At 40.6% G+C, this 16,136-nt stretch overlaps 2 protein-coding genes across 2 annotated transcripts in view; one reads left to right on the forward strand and one right to left on the reverse strand.

Annotated features, from left to right (window-relative positions):
- The window catches only part of LOC140239222 (uncharacterized), a 74,790-nt gene extending 66,018 nt beyond the window's left edge, over window positions 1–8,772 (forward strand). Inside the window, exons 2-5 of the mRNA XM_072319105.1 lie at window positions 1,878–1,979; window positions 2,770–2,873; window positions 3,350–4,118; window positions 8,694–8,772. Coding sequence (XP_072175206.1) covers window positions 1,878–1,979; window positions 2,770–2,873; window positions 3,350–4,118; window positions 8,694–8,772 — 1,054 coding nt within the window. The remainder of the gene's footprint in view (window positions 1–1,877; window positions 1,980–2,769; window positions 2,874–3,349; window positions 4,119–8,693) is intronic.
- A 4,709-nt stretch (window positions 8,773–13,481) lies between these two features.
- LOC140239232 (uncharacterized) overlaps window positions 13,482–16,136 on the reverse strand; it is a 34,288-nt gene continuing 31,633 nt past the window's right edge. Inside the window, exon 13 of the mRNA XM_072319113.1 lies at window positions 13,482–14,211. Coding sequence (XP_072175214.1) covers window positions 14,054–14,211 — 158 coding nt within the window. The 3' untranslated portion in view covers window positions 13,482–14,053. The remainder of the gene's footprint in view (window positions 14,212–16,136) is intronic.

Below are 16,136 nucleotides of genomic sequence, written 5' to 3' on the forward strand. Positions count from 1 at the left end.
AACACATTTCATTACTGCACCAAGATATTTTGACCATCCAAAGTGAACTCCCAAAACAAACAGATTATTCATGTTCATATTTTTTCTCCTCCTTTATTATATATATTTTTCTCTTTGCATTTCTCGACATTTTTATTTATTTTTTTTTTGTATTATTATTTATTTTTTTATTTTATTTTTTTTTTGGGGGGGGGGGGGGGGGGGTCACCTTCCAGGCCTCATATTCACTTGCTCTCCTCCTCCTCTCGCACCACGTCATCTCGTCACTCTTTCTTGTCTCCTGATCTGCTACGTTAAAACTCACTTATCCTAATCCGTATAGACACTCAAAGAGCACAGCTTCAAAGCCCACTAGCCACAGTTCTCTCTGCAAAATGCCCTTTGAGTCCTCGCGAAGCAGTCAGTGATTCAACCCAACCCTGACGGGGTAGGCTGGGGCAGCAAGACTCAATTTCGTCACGCCCGTGATTCATCTCCCTCAGAGGGCGCAATTACACCATTTCATTTCTCCAGCGTCTCGTGCAAAACTCCCCACAGGCGCAGTCTCATCTTCTATATAACAGATATCACATGGGGGAAGAAGACACTAGTTTCCTGTTTACGTACGGCTGGAACATCGCATGGGATATGGTTATCTCGTACGCGGTCAGGTCTTCACGAGTTATCTCAGACAAGCTATCAATATGATGCATGCATGCTGCGCACTTGCCAATGCTCACGAACGATGTTTCTTCATGTATTTTTGCCTTGTGAAGGCATGTTTCCATAACCCATTAGTCAAACCGTAAATCATGAAATGTAACATTAATTTGGAAATATGACATCTTGGTCTTCAGGGAGAAAAATACCATCTTCAGACCTTGACTCTTTCAGCCCTGCTTTTTCCTTGGAGTGATTCATACCCATTCGCCCCACCTCTTTTGATTTGACTTTGCGGGCAGGGTGACGAAAGTTTGAGAGAGTCAACGTCATGTACTGAGTACCTGAACTTCCTGAACCTACTTTATCCTTGTTGTGTCGTAGAATATGGTAATTGTGGGCATTGTTCGTTGTGACTCAAACGAAGACGTGCCATCACCCCCAACGACAGCTACCCCCTCAGCTCAGGGTCTGCATCTTTCCCTATGGTCTAACTTGTCATCACTGCTGACAAAAATACATTGTTGACAGAAGTAGCATAACCCTCCAATTAACTCAATTCAAGATTCCAGACGTGCATTAAATGACCGAGTGTGGTTGAGTAAAATTGTCCCGACTTCTTTAGGTATTAGTCATCGTCTATTGAAATACGTAGTGGCATAAAACTCTGCAGATCTGTTTCATGTTGATTGTATTTTTGCTTAGTTTTTGTCATTACTTATTTTGTTCTCAGTTGATCTGTTTCGCTTGTAGATATGTCACGAAGCCATTGTAGCTTATGAACCGTATCTCATTTTTTGTATACAACCTACTCCCGTTATAGCGACGTTCTCGGGACTGGCAGTTTTCTTTCGTTGGATCGAAATTTCTTTAGAGTAGAACTGCGAATAAAGCAGGGTCTACCTAAAGATAACATAATATTATATAGATTATCATTTGCGGGCCTTGAATGTTTACTTCGTTGAAACGAGAATTTCGTTATAACCGTGTTCGTTATAAGGGGAGTGCGCTGTATTAGAACTGAACGATAGTCTCGCTTCATATTCCAAGCAGTCCTCTTCAAAGAGAAAGGAGGAGGAAGAGGAGGAGGAGAAAGAGGGATGATTAAAATACCTCCTCTTCTTGGTCACGTCACAACAAAGAAGGAATGATATCACAAAGTACATTGGCGGTATAAAATATTTCAGTTTAAAACTTTGTGTTTATTATCGTGTTTGTGCACCTTCTCTCTTGTATAGCCGCCTTGACACCGTGGTGACATCGGCGATACAGAGTAGGGTAGTGCCGTACAACGGGGCGTGCTCATGGCTGCACCACATCACTGGATGCCAGGTGTACAAGTAAGCTTCGTACCCCGGTGTGCGATGCCTCCACACCCGCCTCCATGACCACGCCCACCACCATGACCACACCCACCCCCCTCTATCACCACCCGTTTCCCTTCCCGTATTCCTTAACTCTCATTCATTGTAGTTTAGGTCGAAAGTTTTAAGGAAGAAGAAGCAGAAGGCGGAGGAGAGGGAGAAACGGCAAAAAAAAAAAGAAAAAAAAAGAAAAAGAAAAGAGAAGTAGAAGAAAAAAGGATAAAATGAAGAAGGAGAATGATGAAGAGTGGAAAGAAAAGGTGGAGGAAGAGGAGAAGACAAGAAGCAAAGAAGGAGGAGGAAAAGAAGAACAAGCAAGAGGAGAAGAACAAGAAGCGGGAAAAAGAATGAAGACACAGGAACACTCATGATGATTATAACAACAATAAGTACATTACTGTTGTGATCAATGCTACGATAGTACTGGAAGTGGTAAAAGTAGCAGTGATATCTCCATCATTCATTACCACATGTACGTTCATGCCAATATTTTACCAATATTTCATCACCATGCCTATTTCAGTACTAGGAGGAAAGTGGTAAAAATAGTACTATGACACAATCGTTGTGGTCGTACAGTGCATAGTGTTGGCGACAGATGCGTTGCTGTAGTAACACTAACCTCTAAGGTTGGGACTTAACGGAATCGTTCTCAATACGATGTTGCCTATTATAACTGAAATAACGCTTGGTAGTGATGTCGATAGTAATGTGTGGTAGTAGCTGATGCTAGATGTGTAATATCTGTCATTTCTCTTCTATACAGAGTAACGTTTCAACCAGTTTACAAGCGGACGACGAAGGTAAATTACCGAACGGAATATAAATGCTGCAGTGGCTGGAAAAGAAAGGGACAGAGCTGCGAAAAACGTAAGTGTTGGAATCTCCAGCGTGATTAAATATACAGTCTGCTTTAACAATGATCTATTGTAGATATTTAAGAGCGAGAATGCGAGTGAATGTGCGAGCGCACATTGTTGTCCGATGAGTAATGCAGAAAATATGTCACCTGAAGATAGTACACCTGTGTCACGTCTCACGTTATCACTATTGACTGTTCTTACACCACTAAGTTGTCCCCATGCATGAATTCAAAGGTAGTAGAGTAAAATGTGTGTTCACAATGGAACACACTATGGAATCATTTCAAGCAGCTCTGAACGTATGAAACAAGTCAAAATATACAATTCGAGAGTATGAAATACTCCGAATAGCAGGAAATCGTAATCACCAATTTCCAAAGTAATCCTTTCCTCATACAATAGACCAACAGTGTTAACAGAATTCAGTCACTTTCTTTATTTCTTCTTTCCTGGTTCTTTTTTTTTTTCGGTTTACTAATGTAGTTCCCACAGTGGCCCCACCAAATCCTCCACAAGGTCCCAATGGCTATGATCCGTCAGGACCGCATCGCCCCGGATATCCGGCTTACGGACCTGGCACTGGGGTAGGTAGACCCGGTTTGGGAGGCAGAGGACAGAGACCAAATAATCCGGGTCCCGGCTTTGGTGTCGGTGGATTTGGACCTGGTGCTGGCTTCGTTCCGCGACCAGGATTCGGCCCGGGCACACCTGCAGAGAGAACAAACTATGGCCCCGGCTACGGTCCAGGACCAGGGGCTGGAAATGGTTTCAATCCCCGGCCCGGATTCGAACCAACTGGTCAACCTGGTGGTCCAGTACCTCCCAATGGACCAAACGCGGGACCGCAACCTCCCCAGCAACCACAGGGACCGCAAGGTCCACAGGGCGGTGGACCACTTGGACCGCCTGTTGGTCCCATGGCACCTGGCTCAGGCAGACCCCACGGAGGCAACGCTGGGGGCGCTGGTGGACGAACAAATACAGGTGGAGCGGGGAGTGACGTCAGGCCGGGTTTGATTCCCGGTAGGGTCCCGGGCCAGGGACAAGGAGCAGGACCCACTGGGGAGGGCAATGGTGGAACAGATCAGCAACCCAGCAAAAACACCGGGAGTGGCAGCATAGTGACCATTATGGGGGCGCTACTTGGTGTCTTTGGAGTATTTGGTCTAGGCGCAGTACTAATGATGTATCTTAGCAGAAAGCGAGACTCGTCGGGGCGGAGGAGTGTGCGTCTACGGCGATCATCATTCCGGTGAGATACTTGGGGACAAAATAAGAGCGTCACTGTATACGATTTTATGTGCAGACACAATTTTGCACCTCCACATATCCAATTAATGGTACAGTGGAGTCCCTAACGTGATATGCCACTACTTGTTCAAATTCAACAAAGAAAACAATTCAGCTCTAAGGAAAACGTAGCAATTGAAAATTGATTCAAATCAGATAATGCCAAAATTCAGAAATCTTTACAAATGTAAACTGGTTTCAAAAACAGTTCTGTTGGTCACTATCATAATGCAAAATGATTGAGATGATGATAATAACCGGTATATAATTGCATTTATTGAAATGAAGTAGAATAGAATGAATCAAAAATATATTATAAAGAGAATTTATTGAAGAATTTAGACATTTAGACCTTTAAGGGAGGCGCTGCTGTTGTTGCTAAACCGTCAGGTATAAACATGATATTATTTTCGTGAAGATAATTATCTTACTTGGAAACCAAGTTCAATGAAACTTGTGCTTCCTCACTTTTTCAAATTCATGTTTTATTGAACACAAAGTGGTACTTTACTACAGGGTACTCAGTATTTACCTTGGGCATAATAATTGATGCCCCTTTAACCATTGTCTTTTTAAGTGCACCGCCACTTAGTGTGTTGTAAACTATCACAACAGAATTTATAAAACATGTTCATCTCTGAGTTTCATTTCAAAATGTCACTCATGATAATGACGGGTTGGACCCAATGGTTCAAGCAGACTCTCTAAATGACATTAGAACTATTCAATGAATTTCAGAAAGAAAATTATCTAATTTGTTAGTGCGTTCCATGTATATGTGTGTGTTCACCCCGGGTGCTTATTTATCAAGTTCTGCGATAACATGTCACGTTCTACGTATTTTTTTGTTATTTAATGGTTATGTTTATAAAAATACAAAATATCTCATTAAAAGAAGACATTTATCCTTTTGAAAGCTTTAATTTTGAAATATTTATTGTGGCAGGTGTTACGATGCCAAGGCAAATTTTCGATGTGGTTCTACGACCAGGGACAAACTCTTTAGTATACTATAACCCCAAACAACCGCCAAATTACTGTGAATACTCGGTTTGATGGGTGTCATTGAATGATGGGTAGTGTGGTACTTCAGTTGAAACGAATCGATCCCAGTCCTATGTAGCCGAGTCCCAGTTTCACGTTCATGTTGGGATTCCTTCCCATACAGGATAAGGATTGATGACGTGGAGAAAGGGCAGTCGGCTGCGGCCAAAGTGACCAATCCGGTCTCGCCCAGCAGTAAGTCGGTTTCCGGTTCGAACCGATCGCAAAACCGGCATCACACGTGACACGCAGCACAATGTATAACGAGACATGGGGCCAAAACGATTTTGTCGTTTTTTTTTTTTGCCTCTTTTTTCTATATTCTGGAAATTGATAAGGAAAAGCAACAAACCAAATGTAGAATGCAATCGTACCTATATTATGTTGTGCTGAACTGCAAATTTGCAATGGGAATGTCAAATACGCAGAGACATTTACGATCTTCAAAGAGAAAAAATAATTTCCAAATGCCGCATTGTTTTGACAGGCTCTGAACAAATAGCACAATGTTGACGATATCATAAGATTTGCATATTTTTCTCTTTTGTTTTAAACTGGCCAAGTAGGACCATGATATGTCTCACTTTGCACGGGACAGTCATTACACGTGTCATGTGTGAGCAGTGTTGCGAAAGATCGACTCTTCATGCAAAAGAAGCAAGACATGCACAAACAGCGAGTCTGAAAATGCTTCATTCACAAAGCTTCGGCGCATGCCATCATCGTATCCACATGACATTTCACGCTAGACGCTATAGCGCCATCATTATAGGTAACGCGTCGAACTCGGCACACAGCCTGTCTATACTTCAACCATCATGGCACGTATACCAGTAATTCAAATCTAAGAGTTGACAACAACAACTAATACGATATCGAGGACAGTTGGACGTTATGATGCAACCAAAACAAGAGAAAAAAATTGTGAAAGATCACGATTCATATCGTAAGGTTTGAATTGCATTCTTGATAGGGTTTTAACGATAACCAAAAAAAAAAAAAAAAAAAAAAGAATGAATAAAATTGTGGTATATCAAAAACATTGAAATATGGAAGTAGAAACTCTAACAACGGAGAAGGAAAATTTACACAAAGTTGTATGTATTACATATTTGAAATCGCATCCCCAATCTCTTATGTCTTATAATAGGAAAAAAAATCTAAATCGGTCATTATATCTATTTTAACACTATTGACACCAAAATAATAATAATAATAATAATAATAGTAATAATAATAACAACAATAATAATGATAATAATAATTGTGTCCACGAGAGGTTACAATTAATTTTGGTTGTCAACCACACCTACATTCCTATGTGTGTGTGTTGTTGCTGTCGTTGTATTATACATATACAAGAGAGAGAGAGAGAGAAAGACGGAAGAGAGGATGAGAAACACTGAAACAAGAATTAGCCCTTTTCATTTTTATCAGATCAAATATCAAAGATTGACGAAAAAATACAACTAGAACGCATGCTGTCCAATCCGCTATTTCTCCACGTCATCATCACTTATCCGATGGTGATCGAAATTGGATATGCAATAAATTACACCATTGTACCAGTTTCTCATGCCTGTGTACATTATATCCAGCGCATTTCATGATTGTACTTCATGCCACGTTCCATGTTTTGTTTCAATGCAAACAAGCACCATGCCTGCTACATAATTTTTGCTTTTATTTCTTTGACTCGTTTGCTTGACACAATGGATTGATGATATACTCCATGCTGCCTCATCATCATACGTATGGCGGAAAATGTGAGACTATAACCAGCATTGACCAGGCGGCTCTTTCACGCAGTATACCACACCACAGTAGATAGCACACGCATGTCTCGTGTCATCTTAGTCTAGTGTGGACGTTGTGTAACTTTGTACTCATTGTAAAACCACGTTCTTTATGATTTGTGATTTGGTCGTAAGTGAGAAAAAAATCACAGTCGACGCTGCTGTCAGCCAATCAAAATTGGTATCTTAATGGCGTGCCTAAAATTCCACACTTGCAAGTAATAGCGAACCAATTATTTCATGCTCATGGACTCCCGACCTATCTTTAGACGTTCAGACTACCTGGTTAGCCTATTCATTGTCTGTACTTCAATATCAGCACTTTCATTATATTGAAATCTTTTGATGCAATAAAGCAAGCCAAATCAAGGGGTAATTCTCGTGAGTTCTTGCAAGTTGTACGTTAACTTCGACAAACGGAAATGCAAAATAGTAGGTTGGGGTTTTGTTTGTCTTTGTTACATCTATCATATACGGCAGATTTGACAAACCAATCAACGCTGATTTATTGCTCTGCCAACAAATTAAGCATAATGAAGCATTATGAAGAGAGGGAAGAATAATAAATATTACGTAAACCTGACGTGCTCTCAGAGGAGACGATGAAACCGATTTAACCGATGAGCAGCTCACATCTAGCTCCACAATTCGTCGGACAAGGAAGCAAGCTTCGCCGGAAAGAAGAAAAAAAAAAAAAGAATACGAAATGGCGGGAGTAACTGATCTGATTTACAATATTGCGAGGGCACTGGCACTTGGTCGAATGAAAATGTGTGATCCAAATCGCCACAATGTCCGGCAACAAGAAAATGAATTATAGAGGCCATACATTATTCTCATTCTGTCCTCTCATATTATTGAAAACGAATGTTTCCTCCTCAAATCCTTGCTATGCATTTGGAGAGATGAAAAAAAAAATGCAGACCCCCTTTGCAACCTCAGATTTTGATCTAGGTCACTCTCTGACTAATAAGCAGGAAATTTAATGTTCGCGCCCAATACATGCCCGTCATTATACCTTATTTCTAATCGCAACATCCCACGGCTAATAAATCCGACCATGTCAGTATCGATTACATTTTAAACAAAAAAGGAAGAAGGAAAGCATAAGAAGTAAGAAATAGAACTAAAATGGCGTTTGCGATCAGTGGGATTATGTGAAATTGAAACAAATTCAGACTCCTCATCAGCGTCTTATCAAATATCCTGCTGGTTTTGGAAAGACGAGGGTTAGAGTGTGATTGCATGAAGAAAGATACGATCTTGATTTTTTTTTTCCGATGAATATTCTGCAGCTAGTTGATGTAAAACATCCGATCTGTTCAGATTGGCACTTAATCTTAATTGATTCGATCGAAGTCAACCAGGAGGTTCCCTATGACAGGTGGAGTCACCTGAAATTGATCGGTACAGTCCTAGACATTAAATCAGCGAGATAGGAAGTTTAATCAATTTAGATTTTGTATGCTGAGAGCGGGGTGTCTAATTCACCCAAGGCAATGAAGTTTCTCCCTCCTCACTGGTCAAAGCCTTTCTTCTACGATGTCCCCAAAACACACCTTAATCAACCCTTCGCGTAAAAATACAAACAATGGAAATGTAGATACACTATGTGGAAGAATTATGTACGGACATCTTATATTAAGTCTATAAAGGAGACAACACTAACTTATTTCGTCTCTTTATTCAAAATTCAGAGACGCAGCGGGGCGCGACGAAACAGAGTCGCGGCACAAATCGTGGAAGTTTTCGATCTACCAGTTCCGTCTGCAGTGATGACGGCGACTCGGGCATCGTCAAGGGCTCCCTCTCCGAGCAGTACGTCGACGAGGCAACGAGCATGACGTCGTCCATGTTCGAGACCACGTCGCCCTCGACCCTGGACAGCGCCTCGGTCGTTAGTGGTCATTCGGGTGGTTACAGACAAGGCGGCGTGCAATCAAAGCCGGGACCGTACACCTACACTCACTTGTGCGGTCAGGACTTTCCTGCTCGAGACGGCGGAGTCCATCCGCCTGCTCATCCAGCCCTGAAATTTGATCGGAAACACGTCGCTTACAAAGCGGAGATGGGAACTCAAGTTGTGCAGGTCGTTCCGCCCAGGAGAAATGCTGCTCACACGCGGGCCGTGACGACGAGCAAAGCCACTGATCCGCCGAGGCTTGAAGTCGGTGTTGGCATGATAAAGTCGAGGAGTGCAGAACGCATCTGCCCCGTCATTCTCGAACACAAGGTCGAAATCGACGACGCGCCCCCGAGGAAGACGCGAAGGGAACCCATTTACGAGACGCTCGACAGCGACACCGAGTCCGTACAAAGTGAGGGCGTCGGCACGTTCGACCGCAAGTACGACCATCTTGATCACAGGCAACCCCTGTGGACGTCACAGTTGTGCATCAGCGATCGAGTCGACACGGGATCGCAGACCCAAATCAACCACGTGAACTCTTTGAAGCGTGTCAATTCGCCACCGAAACCCGTCTATCACGTCCTGGAGCCAGATTCCGACATCGGGACCGACGAAGAAGAGAGTCACGACGAACCCGTCCCATTCAAATTTTCAAACAATAACCAGCCGTCCGATTGCGCGAATTTGCTCGACGTCGACAAAGGAGGAGTGCGTTTCATGTCCACGCAGTTCTTGTCGGAGTCGATGTCCAAACTGTCCACTCTGGAGAAAGAGTTCATGAAGCGATCGCGAAAATGTCAGATGCCAGCGTCCAAAGTGAGCACTCTGTGCTAGAACTAGACGTCATGGCACGTAGGGTGTGCAGATTAGTTACGAACCTTTGTCAATCAGAGCCTTGTTCGAAACAATGATTGTAGCCATATAGTGCTTTATTCGGAGAGGGATTATATTGACCGAGCTCGCATTCGAAGAGGGACACGGACCTTTAGTGGGGTGTGACAACCCCAGGATAGGTGCCTCACGTTCTAATGATTTGAGGTTTGAGCGTCATCTGTCAACAACTATTTTTCTACAATTTTTCAAGATCATCGATATTGACGGACGCCTTATTGACTAAGAAATGCTTCAACTCACAAACTGGCAAAAGTTCTGTTTGTTCGTATGTTCGTTTGTTTGTTTATTTGCACGTTGTTGCTTTGCTTGGCATTCATATGTAACTCTGACCACAAGGAGACGTCCAGTCAAGGTTTCCTCTTCGGATATTCAAATACGAATTCAATGAAATCAATCGCAAAACTGTTTGATTACTTGGCCGCGTCTTGTCACACTGCAGTATTTCATTTCATTTCCAACCAACATTTGTGACTAAATTTGTTTAAGATCTAATTCTACGTCGTTTGTTTCACAATGTCCACCGGTCAGTTGGTATACTCTTTCGCCTCACAGTGTCCACCATACTTTCTGCAATGGTCAATTTTTTTCTTGTTTTTGTTTCCAAATGTGCCTTCCAATCATGATGAAATTACGTAACTTCTCAATGACACATGACACTGACAAAAAAATGCGACAGTTCGGTCAGTCTAAGTGCATACGTTCACCACCAAGTCTAGAAATGGTATGAAACACAGTGTTCAATAGAATTTGGGGGTTGATACTATATTTTCTAATCGATATCTGGCCATTCAGTTGAAAAATAACAAATCTTCAATGGACGTTTATTATAACATACATAACGTCTAACATAAGGTTAGTACATAGATGTCAGTCCAGCGTAACGTACGTTCGTCCCAAAATTATGATTTTGGCAAAAAATTCTAATGGATTACGTATTTGAAGCAAATCTCGGGCAAAGTTGTCTCTGATTACAATGTTCTATAGAATTCAGTGAATATATGTGTGAGTACTGTTGTACTTTCAGTTTGTGATAAGAAAGGTTGCCAAATCAATCCATTAGTTACTGAAAATTTGAGATAATTAGAACACATATAATTTATGCAAATATAGGAATGGTTCAGACATGGTATTGGTCATCGAATTATATTTTTAATACCTAGTAAGAGGGTGATTCGTAATGTCAGTAACATCCTGAAATAGGGAATTAGGAGCGGTAGGATGTCCTCGCACAATTCTTGCACAACAGTGGGGAGTCAAATCTCATGCTGGCGAAATATTTTATACGCAAAGAAAAAAATGGTAATAAAGAGACTGAATACCTGTTTGTATTTGTGCATTTGAATGTGTGTGTGTGTTGTGTGTGTTGTCTGTATGTGTATATTAATATTCAGGAATACATTGCGACCAATTTTTGTGGCAAAGTTACGCAAATCGATGACTTAAGACCAGATAGTCTCGCGTACATATTTAAGAACAAATTACGTACTATATAACAGGCTGAAGAGAAAAAAAAAAGAAAACAAAAGCATAAAAGTGTCCTTTTTATTTGTGCTAATTTCAGTCGTTCATAGCAATATAAGTTTATGGAATACGTTCATAAAAGTGCCTCCCTGATGTGAGACGAAAATGATACGAAACAAGAATAAATATGATAATTTCTCATCATGTACAAACACAAAAGACGCGCAGTTGATCAATCCTTCGAATCATTTGTACGTTTGACATAATCTGCAAAGCAGCACTTTTTTATAATTCACATCAAGCCGTACGCATGAATGGAATAAAAGACGTCAATATCTGGTAACGCGTACACCGATTGTTCAAATCTTCGCATATCGTGAATCTCGTGATATGCGTCAGCTGTTACGATTATGACGTCATCATGTCGTAATAAATGTACGAAATACCACGCAAAATGGCTTCAGTGAAAATTGGAAATAAATATATTATTCCATGAACTGCTGTCTCTTCTAGTTGTGCATTATATCTTTTTATGGGTCTTATCGTCACATGAGACAAAATGTTCCAGTTTAATTAAGATTACAGTATGTCTAACTTTGCTGCTCAGTTTTGTTTGTTCTTGTTGTCGGTGGTGGGTTGTTGTTTTTTGTCTGTTCTGATGTAGTGAACAAATCCTCAAATCTCAGTCTCCATTGTCCTACACTTAAAATTGAGTAGTTTTAGACTAATTTTCACAAAGTGTACGTGCATATAGCGAACTCGCGTGTATTTTTGCTGCTACAGAAAGGACATGAGAAAGAGACGAGCTAAGCGACATCTTTCTGAAGAATTGTTGGAATATTTCTCAAATCAAATTCACATAAAAAAAAAAAGAAACAAAAACAGCGATGCCGGACAAGTGTATACAAAATGACACATTTTAGCAATTGGATTGGATGGCAATGGAAGCCATACTGGGGATTGACAAAGTCCTGATGAAGGTGCTGTTGACAGTAACAAAAAAAAAAAAAAAAAAATATCGGTAACTATGGTGATGATATATACAGATAATGATGAGAAGGAGGAGGAGAATAGTCGATGATAGTGACTATGACGGTGATAGCAACAATGAATAATTGCTACGATGAAAACGGTAATGATAATGACGGTGATTGAGACAATGGCGCATAAGATAATTATGACGTTGGTGATGATGACAAATAGTGATGATGATGATAATGATGATAATGATAATGATACTGATGATGATGATGATGATGATGATGATAATTACATCATTCAGGACTCATTGTGATGGTAATCTCAGCGATGTTGATGTCGACAATGATACCTATGTCATTAGCGCTGATTAAGATGAGAAAGATTTTGCACTAGAAGTGATACAACTGTTAACTGAGACGATGATATAGTGATTTTGACGACGGGACCACAATGTCATTAAATGAGGGAGAAAATTTCAAATATCTTAACAGGAATAAAAGTGATGACAACAACATACGCACGATTTTAAACAACGACAACAATCAGTCATTGTTTTAAAAGGCAGTCTGAAGGACTGACAAACATATCACATTATTGGTTATAAATGAATAGCAGTGTGATATCTTACCTTTCACATTCGTAAACACTCCGTATTCTTAATGCCGAATCTGGCTAGTAGAATAGAAAAGAGTCAATTAATTCGACCTTAAATATTTTTCAAAGGATTTCAAAGTGATGCAAAAAATCGTGTATTTCCCCCAAAATGTGTCGAATGACCAACATTTTGCAGCAACACGCAAAACAAAATATTTACACATTACTGGACGCTGCATCTCAACATTCTTGGATATAAAACTGGTCATATTAAGATGACATTACTGACACTAGAATCGACTTGTATTTCAGAATCTTACCTAATTCGCACTGCCATCTTTGAACTATTTTCAAAGAACATCATATGTTTTTGCTATCTTGACCAGACTCCGGATATTATATTGCAATTTTTCTGACAAAGACAATTTGTGCAGACAGTTTATGACATACTACATGAAATAAGGGAGACAAATTCAAGAAACATTGATAACCTGCTGCTCCCTCTTGAAATTCCTTCCACAAATCTTAAGCAAAGTGTAATGTTGCATGGCACCATGCATACGTGAGACTAATACGTTTCACCATAATCTATTATCACCACACCATGAATATCCACAACAATATTATAAATGACACAGAGACGCACTGGCAGTTGTTCATATCATAATTGATAAACTTTATTATCTGTTTTTTAAATCGTTTTGACATACTGTATGTGATTCCGGGAAATAGAGGGCGAAATGATGTCGTTTTTGTCAGTGATGTTTTTAATGATTGACGTTGGAGGTTCTTTTGTTCCGTATGTTGTGGCGCAGTGGCCTGTTTTAAATTCTTAGAATATCATCTCCATGCATAATGCTTTCGTCAGTATAATCCCACGGATATATTTCATTTATTCTTTGTTACATGTTTATCTGTCTCCCTATCCGCAAGAAAGTTTGATCTACCGCTTGATGACTTGATGTATGAGAGGCAAGACCAAAACGAGCCACTGAACGTGAGGGGAAAAAAAAACCAACAACAACAACAACAAATTCCTTTGAATGGAGACAGAGAATCTCAGCAGGTAGAAAACAAATATAACAATAAAGCGAAAGGGGATTATACCGCTAGGGGAAAGACGTTAGTGTAGTTCAGGATGACGCTAATCTAAAACGTCCACTCATCGTATCCTCTTGTCTTCGAGCTGCCCTTCTTTTGGTGGGTTTGCATATGTTACTAGGATTCTAACAATCGCACGGAGTTTTGGAAGGCGTACCCCATGTAGAGGTAGCGAGTGTTCCGCCCCTTCAGCGTTGCCTTGGAACCCGTGGTCCGCCCTTTCACCGTCTGGTTGGTGGTGATGTTGTACGAGTTCGGAGCGGGATGGTTGTTACCTGAGAAGAATAGAGTTAGGGAATAATTCAGTTTACAACCATTCTGTAGAAGAGAAGTACATTGTAGAAGTAGTAGAAGAGAGCGAGAGTTTTGATTTCTAAAAAGAGATTAGCAAAGGTGTGTCTGGTGCCAAAGGGTCTTGGTGAAACACAATGCTGCCAATAACACTGAATGCAAAATGATTCTGCATAACCTGGAAATTCACTTTAATAGACTATGTACAAGACAAATTCCTAATTAGAAAAAAAAAGAGTGTTATTAGAATTGTATGGGCTCGATCACTGCGATCATACAATAAAGTCGAGATGGTCTGAGACAGAGCATGCATCATATCTTATGATACTGAAATAATTACAGTAGATTCATAATATATATTCCCCAGGCAGGAATGCATGGGAGGGGCATACATTCCACGACCGTGTACTCTTAACGAATATACTGAATTTCGTCCACTGCCCATCTAACTAGGACTAAAAACTAGAAAACAGTAACCTTGATATATCTCCTTGACCATCCAAATAACCAACAAGATAATGAGCTTATTTTTTCTTCGACTATATACCTTTGATACAACAAAACTTCTGGCAGCATACACAAGATACAGAAGATGAATCTGATTAAAGATCCTTCCGCTATGTCATAGTAGTAGCCGCACATTTTAGTGTGGTGGGGTAATGTGACTCACGTATTAAAATACCAAGACTTCAGAAGACAGCCCCCCCCCCAAGAAAAAAACAACACCAACCAACTAATAAACAAACAAGCAACATAAAGACCCCATCCACAAACAGCTACCGAAGTGCACAAGTGAACTGAGAATCTGAGATCTGAGAACTGAGAATCCTGAAACCATAGAGCTGATAGGTCCGTGATATGACATAGCATCGTACAACAGGATGCAACAGACAAATGTGCGGGATAATCATGCTATAATAGGAATGTAAAAAGTGTGTCAATCCCTTTGACCTTCACTTAGCACTGTGCCTCTGTTAGCTAGCTCTTACCGCCCCAGGCCTGTAGTGGTGGTTTGTTTGTCATTGTTTTGTTGTCACGCAAAGGGGAGATCTCAATAAGCCAGTTCATAATTAGCTCATGGGCACGTTGGTACAAATGACCTTTCTTTTTTTTCAGTTGGTTAGGCACTTCAATCGTTTTCAAAGAGACATAATGGCCCGAATTCACGAAGGTGGTACAAATGAAACCATGGTTTAAACCATGGACAAAAACCATGGAGCGCCAAGTGTCGCACGGAATATTTCGTTGCGAAATTGGTCATTTCGTTGACAAAATGACCGTTTCGTTAACGAAATAATCATTTCGTGGACGAAATGTTCATTTAGATACAAAATGTTGTCATTTCATTACAAAATAATCATTTCATCGACGAAATGATTGATTTTGTAACGAAATATCCCGTACGACACTTGGCGCTCCATGGTTTTTGTCCATGGTTTAAACCATGGTTTCATTTGTACCACCTTCGTGAATTCGAGCCTATGGGTACCGGTAAGCTTGCCCGACGTAATAATTCATGGAATTCGTGCTCAAACAATGAATGAACTTGCATAGACCAGGTGACCAGAATGGTCCGTCAATCAACCGTCGGGGAAGCATCCATTTCATTGTTTTGCATTGAATGCATTAAAAAACTGTTTTATTCTTATTGCCAAATACCAGGTTTGCTGTCAGGTGGATGTACTGGCAAGCAACATTTACAAGGATTGCTTGAATAATTATTGTATGACAGATGCTTATCTCAGTGAATATAAAAACCAACTTGCCTCTTGGTATACAAATGACCTTTTTCTGCTCATGCGCAAAGTGGAACTACGAACTGGCTTATTAGAAACCCGAGAGAGAATATCTGGAAGCCAGAGAAAGACAGGTAATGGGCTACTGCACCCGACTCATCTCTGCATAATAA

This window comes from Diadema setosum, chromosome 2, assembly GCF_964275005.1.
Source record: "Diadema setosum chromosome 2, eeDiaSeto1, whole genome shotgun sequence".
NCBI lineage: Eukaryota > Metazoa > Echinodermata > Echinoidea > Diadematoida > Diadematidae > Diadema > Diadema setosum.